The 12383-nt window shown below is 34.8% G+C and overlaps 1 protein-coding gene across 1 annotated transcript; it reads right to left on the bottom strand.

Moving 5' to 3' along the window:
* Positions 1 to 2696: 2696 nt before the first annotated feature.
* CSD1 (copper/zinc superoxide dismutase 1) lies at positions 2697 to 11178 on the bottom strand. Its single transcript, XM_089403431.1, has 8 exons — positions 11010 to 11178; positions 10247 to 10351; positions 4563 to 4664; positions 4332 to 4427; positions 4173 to 4204; positions 3626 to 3701; positions 3103 to 3156; positions 2697 to 3003 (listed from the first exon to the last, which is right to left on the bottom strand). The coding sequence occupies exons 2-8, from the start codon at positions 10326 to 10328 to the stop codon at positions 2981 to 2983; spliced, it is 465 nt and encodes a 154-aa protein (XP_089259557.1). The 5' UTR covers positions 10329 to 10351; positions 11010 to 11178; the 3' UTR covers positions 2697 to 2980.
* Between the last annotated feature and the right edge of the window lie 1205 nt (positions 11179 to 12383).

Genomic DNA, 12383 nt, shown 5'->3' with positions numbered 1-12383 from the left:
ATATAATCTGCAGAATTCAAGTGCCTTGCAGGTTTCTCTCGACACTGAATCCATTTTGTTCAAAATCCAGTAGGCAAATCTTCCAATCTGCAGAATTCAAGTGCCTTGCAGGTTTCTCTCGACACTGAATCCATTTTGTTCAAAATCCAGTAGGCAAATCTTGGAATTGCAAGTTTTTAACTATATAATCTGCAGAATTCAAGTGCCCTGCAGGTTTCTCTCAACACTAAATCCATTTTGCTCGAAATCCAGTGGGCAAATCTTGGAATTGCAAGTTTTTAGCTATATAATCTGAATCTGCAGAATTCAAGTGCCCTGCAGGTTTCTCTCGACACTGAATCCATTTTGCTAGATAAATCTTGGAATTGCAAGTTTTTAGCTATATAATCTGCAGAATTCAAGTGCCCCACAGGTTTCTCTCAAAAATGAATCCATTTTGCTAGAAATCCAGTAGGCAAATCTTGGAACTGCAAGTTTTTAGCTATATAACAGAATATCCCGCAGGTTTCTCTCGAGACTAAATTCATGTCTATTCAATAATAGATTTTAAACAACTAAAATTCATAATTTGTGTCTTCAAAAATAGTATTCAAAAATAGATTCCACTGAAATTCATAATTCCACCGTTTTGTGTATTCAAAAATATATTTTAAATGGCTAAAATTCAAATTCATGATTCCACTAAAATTCATGATTCCACCAAAAAATATATATATATCTCCAAATTCCAACCAAAAAAATAAAAAACACTAAAATTCATGATTCCACCAAAAAGTATATATCTCCAAATTCCAGAAACCAAGAGAAGAACCAAAAAAAAAATCCAATAGTTAGACTCTGCCAAATTCTAGCAGAAAAAAAAGCAAAAACATCTAATCGTTAGACTGCTAATATTCCTCACATCACCCAATTTAGAAAACACGGAAAATTGACCAAATTTTGTCAAACCAAGGTGCTGCATAGAAAGATCCAACAATATGCCATAAGGAAATCAAGTGGCCGTACATTTGGTGGTTTGTTAATTTCCTAGCATTACTGCTCAGAAATCACTACCTAAAAATCTTCACAGATTATTGCAATTGCTACTGCATAGTCTAACTGTTAAACGTTGGTGGTTTGTTAATTCCCTAGCATTACTGCTCAGAAATCACTACCAACGTTGGCGGTTTGTTAATTTCCTAGCATTACTGCTCAGAAATCACTACCTAAAAATCTTCACAGATTATTGCGATTGTTACTGCATAGTCTAATCCATTTCGCTCAAAATCCAGTAAGCAAATCTTAGAATTGCATGTTTTTAGCTATATAATCTGCAGAATTCAATTCTCTCGACACTGAATCCATTGACTCAAAATCCAGTCAGCAAATCTTAGAATTACATGTTTTTAGCTATATTAAAAATCTGCAGAATTCAAGTGCCCCGCAGGTTTCTTGACACCTCCACACTGAATCCATTTTGCTCAAAATCCAGTAAACAAATCTTGGAATTGCATGTTTTTAGCTATATATATAATCTCCAAGCAAATCTTGGAATGGCATGTTTTTAGTTATATATAATCTGCAAAATTCAAGTGCCCCTCGAAACTGATTCCATTTGTCTATTCAAAAATAGATTTTAAACGATTAAAATTCATGATTACACCTCAAAACTCGAAACTGAATCAATGTATTCAAAAATGTCAATCATGATTACACCTCAAAACTCGAAACTGAATCAATGTATTCAAAAATAGATTTTACACATGATTCCACCCATTTGTCTATTCAAAAATAGATGTCTATTACACAAATAGATGTGTATTCAAAAATAGATTTTAAACGACTAAAATTCATGATTCCACCCATTTGTCTATTCAAAAATAGATGTGTATTACACAAATAGATGTGTATTCAAAAATAGATTTTAGACGACTAAAATTCATGATTCATGATTCCACTAAAATTCATGATTCCACCCATTTGTGTATTCAAAAATAGGTGTGTATTACATAAATAGATGGATTCCACCCATTTGTGTATTCAAAAATAGGTGTGTATTACATAAATAGATGGATTCCACCCATTTGTGTATTCAAAAATAGGTGTGTATTACATAAATAGATGCGTATTCAACAATAGATTTTATCATGACTAAAATTCATGATTCATGATTCCACTAAAATTCATGATTCATCCCATTTGTGTATTAAAAAATAGATTTTAAACGACTAAAATTTCATGATTCCACCCATTTGTGTATTCAAAAACATAGATTTTAAACGACTAAAATTCATGATTCATGATTCCACCAAAATTTATATCCCCAAATTCCAGCCAAAAAAAAAAAAAGATCAAATAGTTAGACTGCCAAATTCTAGCAGAAAAAAAGCAAAAACATCTAAATCGTTAGACAGCCAAATTCCGGCAGAAAAAAGCAAGAACATCTAATCGTTAGACTGCTAATATTCCTCACATCACCCAATTTATAGAAAATGGCCTTCCAACTGTGAATATCCAATTATCATGTTGGAATGCTAAATTATTCATGTTTTAACAGGATGAGGTGGACCAGAATCATGCCCTGTCGTTCATACTGTCTACTTTCGAGTTTTCATCCTTGGGATATGCATGGAAGAAAGAAGAAGAACCAATAAATAACAGACTTTTTGCATTTTCCTATCCAAACCATTCACCATCGGAACACATGGCAATAAAAATAACAGAAAACCGAAAAATAATACATTCAAAAGGAATATAACTGGCCACCCATTAGATTGAATAGGTTTGTAGAACATCATCAAAACTATTACATACAAAATCCTTATGTAGCACAGCGTACTCAATTTATTCTTAGGTTCACCTAATAACCACCTTCCAAATGTTTGTATCTGGCTTACTGTTGTATCCTTTTCGCATAATAATGCAAACTAGAGCGACGAGTAATAGATACACCTATTCATACTTTAAAAAAGCCAGCCTATAAATAACCAACTGCTCATATTCATCCTTGAAGACCGACAACCCCTGCCAAAGACCAACAGAACAACGTGCAACTCAGTTTAATCAGCTAAAATGGCTACATTTCAGGTGCTATTGAATTTGAAGTAGAAAAGAGACGCTCACCGCAAGCAAGTCTGCCACCAGCATTTCCTGTGCTCTTACTCAGTTCATGGCCACCTACAATCCAATGCACATATGCGGATATGTATTTCTTGAGAAGAAAAAATAACAAGCACTAATTGCCGGGACAATAATTAATTTTGTTTCATAACTATCTTTCCAAGTACACAAATTCAATGTATTATAATATCATTTAAAATCCCAAAGTCATAATACACAACGAATAATTGAAAATAGCATTCATATAACTTCGGCAGTATGTGGTTCTGCAAGGACTACTATAAAATGTTCATATATATGGACGTAAAAATATGTTAATTATCCTGACAGCTTCAATTTTAACCAGATAGAAAAAGCCTTGATGAAATAAATGGATTAAATAGCAATATTTGAATTGACTAAAAACTCCAGCCATAGACACCCATATGAAATTTTGATGACCAAAGGAACACAGATGAATCTTACAAATGAAAGAAAGTTACTAGGAAAATGCTAATCTAGTTAGCTAATGCGGTAGTTGACTAACCTTTGCCAAGATCATCAGGATCAGCATGGACAACTACAGCTCGTCCTACTATCGAATGTGGCCCAGAGAGAGGAATCTGCAAATACAGGACTCTGGTCAAAGAATATCCAAGAAACATAAAAAAATAATACGATAAGAAGATATAATAATTATATTAATATCCGACAAATGACCACAAAAGTAAGTCCAATCTCCAAGAATCATAAAAAAATAATACGATAAGAAGATATAATAATTATATTAATATCCGACAAATGACCACAAAAATAAGTCAATTGGACTGAAGAGTACAACCAGTATGAATACAATGTGGGAGTTGCAAACTCCTAGAAGCCTACAAGATAAGTCACAAAATAATATAAAAAAGGAAACCTACAAGATATAACATCAGAACATACGTATAAATGTAAAAAAAAAAATGAAACAAAGGTACGGTGTTCCAGAAAACTCAGTGAGTTTGGACAACCCAAGAACCTGTCAAGAGAGAGAAGGTCAATGGGTAAACAATGGCAGTACACACAAATAGTATAACGAAGAAGCAATATACCTGGCTGTCAGTAATTGAAAATTCGACAGTCCCTGAAGAGAGATATTACACATTACACATCAGCGCAGTTATAATTTTGAACATCTCAATATACTTTCATGAACATTGCATAAATGTGCCAGAAAATATTCAAGTTTTGCAATTTGCCAAAAGACATACCATCCGTTCCTACAGTTACATTGCCTAGATCCCCAGCATGTCGGTTATCATCTGTGGGTGCACCATGCTCCTTGCCTAACGGGTTAAAATGTGGTCCTAGCATTCATTGATAAATAATGAGAACCCAAAAAGGGTCATGTCATTATACTGCTAATAAGCACAGATCACAACTTAAACAAAGAAACATGATGGAAGGCAAGCCAACAAATGCGTCCAGGACATATATCATACCAGTTGACATGCACCCATTTGTTGTGTCACCTAGTGCATGAACATGGAAACCATGGAGACCAGGGCTCAGACCACTGATCTTCCCAGTTACAGTTGTTGGCCCTGCAAAAATAAATATCCAAAGTTCAGATGAGGAAGATACTTGTGATCGTTAAGCCAAGTTCCTGTGTAAAGCTTGAATAAGACGAGACAAGAGGGAGATACCAGATTTAGCAATCAATTTTAGAGAAACATTCAATTGATATAAATTTCTGCTAACCCAATCATTCAAAGATCCATTAGAAAAAAGTGACTACCTAATTTACCATGGAAAATGGGGAAATAAAGATTGCCACCAAAGATCCATTTGATGAATTTTCAATCTACTCCTAACAGAATGCTGATGTTAATTGTGAATGCTTTGAATGTTCCGGTGCTGGCCAGGAACCCATCCGAACCTTACAGGACAGGTCAACCCTACATTTAGACTTGGGAACTTCGGGAGGAGTTCCCATTTGGTACGGGTCACCCCCAAAGAAGCGCCCCTTAGACATTTCCACCAAAAAATGGGATGGAAGGACTGGGAGTTGTCACTCGATGGTTTCAAACTGGTCAGTTCTGCCACTTCTGATAACACTATTTCCCATGTATGCACATTGCAAATAAAATCAGTCAATTTTGGACATGCAAGGGAACTTTTCTCATTCATTCTTCCGGAATGGAATATCAATTCATTCCCTCCTAAAAGAGTTTTTTTCTAACAGATCAAGCTGCCATGTTAAAAACTGAAGGGAGAAACCTATGTATCAAGTGTTATGACTATCTGTATGGTTAATTGTTGTATGTGAAGAAAATTTAACTAAAGCTGCAAATCCTTGGAGTTTCCAATGAGATTCCAACAGATTTGTGTTGGAGACTTGGAGGGACTGTGTGGCAAAGAAATAGATCCCATTCCTTAGGGTGTGCAGCCTAATGGGAGAGGAAAGCTGTTATGAAACTATATGATTGACTGTGGAACACTATTGTCATTGAAGAAACCTAATCTTAGCTGATCATCCCTAGAGTCCTCAATAAGTAAGATTTCCTGACTAACCTGTCCTGGTGCCCCTTAGGAAAGTGAGATATCCTGAGATTGCGTGGCAAAGAAAGGGATCCCGTTCCTTAAGTTGTACAGATTGATGAGGAAAGAAAGTCAGTAGAATGGGATCGTTGTACGAATTCGCAAACCGTGACATCCAGAAATTGGGCTATGTGAAAACTTAAAAGAGTTAAGGGCCAGAAATTGGGCTATGTGAAAACTTAAAAGAGTTAAGGGCCAGCCATAGGTGATTTTTCCCTTGTGAATTCATAGACAACTCAAGGGTGGCCTTATTGTAGAAAGATTAGGTACAACGAAAAAACTATGGTTGAATGGAACATTCTTTGGCTGCATTCAATTGGTAGTTAATTCCCAGAAAGATAAGTACTCGTGATTTATTTATGATTGTGTTGAAAATTTCTTATGTCATGATTTGAATGTTGTTTTTCTTTGCATCTGTAACTATGGATGTTTTAATTGCATTTGCATATCCGTGCATTGACATGTTGCATGCATTATTTAACAAAAAGCAATGATATCAATGATATAAAAATGTTGAACTCAGCCCAATCAGATGATTGGATATGTTACAGAAAGGTATACCAGCAAGAAGTTCGGTGGAAACTGATTATTCCAAGAGGTACCCTGTAGCTTCAACAAAGGGCAGAGATTACGGGTACGTTACAGCCACCACATGTATGCAGGAAGGACCGTACGTATGCAGGAAGGATTGCTTCAACAAATGACAGAGGTTACTGGGTACATTACAACCACCACAGGTATGCAGGAAGGATTGTAATTCTAGTGCTTCAGCACACTAAACTACCACAGTACCAATTACAGTAAACATGGAAATAAAGGATTGTAATAGAGCTTCCGCACACTTAACTATCACAGTACCACTTACAGTAAACATGGAAAGGTTCAATGTAGAAGCTTATTTGTAGGAAAATTCTACCAAAGCTTTGATAAAAACATTAGGAGAGTAGACAGCCCACGTGTTACATGTATTCAATGCATCAAATCCTACGTGGATTTACAAAAGCAAAACACCCTCCTTACCAAGGGCAACGCTTCCAGGTAGCCAAATCCTGGAATCAAACCCGAAGGAAACATCGGAAGGCTGACTAAGAACCTGTTGCCACAGAAGTGGGAACCTTTGATTTCAAGACCGATCTCACATAAAATATCTCAGATTCAGTAACTCAAGTTACCAATATTTATCTAGACTAATTTTGGCTCAGCCATATATCACACATTTTAAAGCATTTTAAGCATATTACAGTACTTCGGCCTCTCCAAAATTTGGTTATATATCTAATTGTGATTGTAAATGGAAAGTTCTTTAGAGGAGAATCAGTTCATTAAAGTCTTGTTCATATATTTATCAGTTCAGAGGCACTGTTTGTAAATGCATAACGTCTTCAAGGGCATGTATTTAATTTATACTGAAATAGCATCTTCAATCCACTATAAGGGGCTCTGTTTTACATGCAATCAGGGTGTAGGGCATACAAGATGGATCATTATTTTATTTTGGCAAACATACGAAAATGAAAAGGCCTGTTATCTTAGAACCAATTAATTTGTTTTATCTGGCCCTACCAAGGACCTTGACTCTGAATAATTGACTGGCCATTACGAAATGACATTTATCAGTTCAACCGAAGTTCAGCTAGGGAGATCGCATGATAAGGAAATTTTTTTATGAATTTCAAAAGCTAAGTTACCAGGATTCAGATACGGATCTGGATCTGGATTCGCTAGATTTTTGAAAATCCAGTATCCGGATACAGCAAAGATACGTAAGTACAAAAAAATATAATAATATTTTGAAATTTTGAAAAAACACAGAGTTCAAAAATCAAATCCATTTATAAATCACAACATTTAGACCAAGTACAAAAAAAATATAATAATATTTTGAAATAAAAAAAAATATAATAATATTTTGAAATTTTGAAAAAACACAGAGTTCAAAAATCAAATCCATTTATAAATCACAACATTTAGGCCAAGTACAAAAAAATATAATAATATTTTGAAATTTTGAAAAAACGCGAGTTCAAAAATCAAATCCATTTATAAATCACAACATTTATAATAATATTTTGAAATTTTGAAAAAACATGAGTTCAAAAATCAAATCCACAACATTGAACTGAAACCATTAGATATATTTATAAATATGAAGACTGAAACACTGAAATGATGCATCCTGCCTCGTACAAAAAGGATAATGATAATATCATAAATGATAATAGTAAGTAGAAAAATGAGTGTCTCACCCATGATCATTTTACTAATATCATAATGTGATATTAATGTGCAGTACGTTTAACTACATATCCTCAAATGGAACTACATTCTCTTCAATTAAAATTTATTATCAACCAACAAAATAAAAAATTAAAATGCATAAAAATTATCAATACACAAAATAAAAAATAAAAATACATAAAAATTAGAACTTAAAAAATTTAAATTATCAATATACAAAATAAAAAATTAAAATGCATAAAAATTATCAATACACAAAATTAAAAATTAAAATACATAAAAATTAGAACTTAAAAAATTTAAATTATCAATACACAAAATAAAAAATTAAAATACATAAAAATTAGAACTCAAAAAAATTTATATAAGTGGGAGTACCTGCTGTTGATCACCAAGGGCTTATATAAAATTTATACGATTTTAAGCATAAGTTTAATTTATAACTGTAACTAAGATTTATGTTTAATATAAGTGGCAGTACCTGCTGTTGATCACCAAGGGCTTATATAAAATTTATACGATTTTAAGCATAAGTTTAATTTATAACTGTAACTAAGATTTATGTTTAAAATCTTAGTTTATAGGCTTTTTGCATATTATAAGTTGGGAGTCTGTAAGCATCAAGCCCATATGTATCCAGCTTCTCAATAAACTTAAATTGTACGCAAATTTGATACCAGCAGTAAATATAATTCGACTTACAAAACTTCTAACATAGAAGAAAAGGATCCTTAGCTCCCTTTCGTTTAACAGAGGGAAAAACAAGAAGATTTTTGTTGGCAAATAAGCAAGTCAAATTGTTGTATGTGGCAGGTAAAAAAAAGGTTGTTGAACGTATAAAAAAGAGAGGATCTGTTTCTAAATTGAAGGATCCGTTTCCGTTGATCGCCACGCTGCTGGTTCTTGGACGTATTTAGGCAGATCCGGATCCGGATAAGATGGACCGGATCTGGTAACTTGGCTCAAAAGAAGTCCACGTATACTTTTTTAAATTGCCTCGTTCAGTCAGACATCTTAATTTCATGATGTAGTTTCAGACTTCTACTCGTGCAGCGACTTCAAACACGGTACCTTATCTAACGCTTCATTGGCTCTAGCTGCTGAAACAAAATAACATGGACCTATTTAACAAACTATTAAAACACAGCAGCCTTATCTTTCTTGAAGATTTATCAAAACTCATCTTTCAGATAGAGAATGCCTGCTTTAGGAATGCAAGTTGGGGGATATATATTTTATCCGCTAAAAGAGAGGAATTCTCATTTCTAAATTCCATGGGGGATTAGGAGCCGTATTTTCACTAAATTCATCAAAGAGTTTTCTATCCCAAAAGAATAGTATTATCTGCTTCAAAGGGATTATACTGCCTTGGAGAAAATACTATGCATTGCAAAGCGTTCACAATTATGGAGTTACTTCAGAGAGTCAGTGGAGCTAATTATAACTCTTTCTTTGAATAGCATGAATTAAAAGCGTTCACAATCATGGATTTAGTTCAGAGAGTCAATAGAGCTAATTATATCCCTTACTTTAAGTTACTGATAATCTGCCCGCCCGCAACAGAAACTGGAAGGTAATATCCCTTCCTTAGTAATGCAATCCTTTATGTCAGCATTCACAGTTGACAAAAAAAAACCTATTTGCACACATACATCTAATTGTGTCATGGAAAACCATTGCTTTCTAATAGACAAGATAAAATATCTTAAGGCCTCCGCTGCAGCCCATTAGATTAATATAGTAACTTTTGGAACCTAAATCAGACAAAATGTCACCAGTTATTACAAGGTAAAGCACACAGAGACTCGAAAACGGGGTACTATGATCTAGCCATACTTTTTTATTGGTAGATCATGTCTGTCATTATTGGCCTTCCAGCTGGAAGAAACTCCAACCAGCTAGATTCAAAACTCATAATACTCTGTGTCAGTTTCATATAACCTAAACATTCCTTATCATCAAAGATCAGTGGAAACAATAAAACCAGCCAACAGCTGTGCAGATAGAGCCTGCCCTCACTTGCAATGCATGAAGCAGACTTATGGAGATTCTCAGTTCACCTCTCCTTTAAACAACTCGTTTGGTTTCTTTTACGCAAAGCAGCTTAGAGTGCCCAGGGCAACAGGACCACTTTGAGACAAATTGTAATCATGGCCATGGTCATCAAAAAATTGTAAACAGCCAATGCAATTCTCTGATCAAGCCTAGGTGAAAACATGGGTGCCTAATAAGCACAATCGAAGTCATATCTGAAATAAATAATATAAATTATCCCAAAAATTCCCAAAGTGAGTAATCATAACATTGAAAACAAAACTCATTAAAACTCGATAGTTTGGAAACTCACCATCTCCTTCCTGGGTGAATTGAACAACCCCCTTGACATCAGCAGCACCATTCAAGACAACAACAGCCTTAAGAAGACCCATACTTTATCAATAAAAGATGTGATCTGTAAAACAATTATAAATCAAGTCAGGGGGATCCAGCAGTCTGTTTGGCTGAATTGCAGTGAAAAAAAAAATCTAAACAAATTTCTTATATCTATACAGTGGACACTAAACCCTCTAAAACCCTTATACATTTAAGACCCTTTATATCCACCAAAAATAGCTGATCCGGATGGCTAAATTAACAAAACCTCCCAAACTTCTTCATCAAATGGCCAAACCAACTGATAAAAATATCCAAAATCACCGATCGTGCATATAGTCACCGTAGACACACGCTAGGGGCAGTCAACGGTAAAAGTTTCAAAATCAACAACCCCATATCTAAAGATAACCAAGAAATCACAAGAAGTGCACAGTGGCCCAGACATAATCTATACATTTGATAGAAAAGGACCCAAAAACCTTGAGAACACCACAACAATGACATTTTCTGGGAATAGAAGGAAACTTAATTACAAACACTGATCAAATCCTCCAAAAAGCACTGAAAAATCCAAATACACTAATCCTAATGACGAACAACTTGTAAGGCACCAGAACTCGAGGACAGCACCAGCACTAATCCTATTAACGGGATATCTAAACAAAAATTATTATTAACTAGAAGACAGAAAGAATGAAGGGGCTCTGAAACCCCAGAAAAGATACTGGACTTACCCCAGGAAACCCCTTGAGCTCTGTACAAGCTAGATCAGTGAAACCTTTGCTAACAGTGGTCAATATCGCAGTATCGTAGTGGTTTCTGGACTTATAAAGACTAAAGGTCAATTCCACAGAACGTGAATTATGAACGAATGAATGCTTCACCTAACCTCAAAATACCGCCCATTAAAACCACTTAGGTGAAGAAAACAGCTTAGTAAGGAGTGGCGGTTGGATAGCTTCTCTATTGCCCTGTCATCCCTATCTCGATATTTCTGCAGCACACGTGGAATACGGTTTGATCGTATCGCGTCATTGAGTGTCCAGTGTTGTAGGGCAGTATACTTCATACATTTATGTTTTGCGAGGGAGAGGATTTGACTTGTTGGTACAAAAACCTGTGAAGGGTTTAATTAATCGGCAGTAGTTAGTTAACAGGCATATTGGTTTGGTGGGGTGGGGTCTCCTTCGAGGAGGTTCTTACATATTTTTGACGGAGTAGGATAAATATTCCAGGTTTTTGGCACTTCTGCGACGAGGTATAACTTCAAAATTGTTTGACTAAATACCCAACTTCAAATCTGCATCGTTGCACTCCATAATCCTCGAAATCCATATCTAAACCAGGCCACAATTAAGCCATGATCTAACCAAACATGCACTAAATTTAAATGAATTTGTAAGTGGATAGCACATCCTTCTTAGTGGCTCTTCTCACACATGCTACTTCCAAAGCCACTGCCCAGAAATGAAATACAACAATTTTGTGCGTGCCTTGTCAAATCAAACGTTCCACATCTAAAGGGATCACGGTGCATGCTACAAGAATGAAGTGTGTGAACTCTTCTCCTGATCCATAAAGTGGGTCAACCCAAAAGTCTCTTAGTATAAAGTTGAAACTTCGCTTCTAACCTAACACTTTCCCACATTTATATGAATAACCATTTGCTCTCATGTCTATTCAAACATAGCACAACACTATTCTTATGCATTATTTTGTATATAAGCTTTTATACAAGAATAGATCCTTCACCTTTTCCGAAAAAAAAAAAAGGGAGTTTATCAATTCACTATTGAGCATGAACTCAGAAATAAGAAAGAATGTTCCTTTCTCACATCATTATCATCTTTGCAAGTAAATCGCATATCTATGTTGAAGATATTTTAGAGTAAAAAGTTTTAATATAAGAAATAATATACCATGTGAATTGAAAATAAAAGTAACTTGATATAATCATACAAGAATCAAACTTGAGACTTTTTGTCAGACTAGGCAGTAACTCCTCAAATCGAATTGTATCATTACATTAAGATGGGTCATAGATATATATGTGGAAGGATTGACTCTTGGGTTTCATCTCCCAATGTCTCTTCATCTTCTAAATCTCC

Source organism: Pinus tabuliformis, chromosome 2_1, assembly GCF_031772625.1.
Source record: "Pinus tabuliformis cultivar Carrire ecotype Pingquan chromosome 2_1, CPIR1, whole genome shotgun sequence".
Taxonomy (NCBI): domain Eukaryota; kingdom Viridiplantae; phylum Streptophyta; class Pinopsida; order Pinales; family Pinaceae; genus Pinus; species Pinus tabuliformis.
The sequence above is the reverse complement of the archived record's forward strand: the minus strand, read 5'-3'. Positions and strand labels throughout refer to the sequence as shown.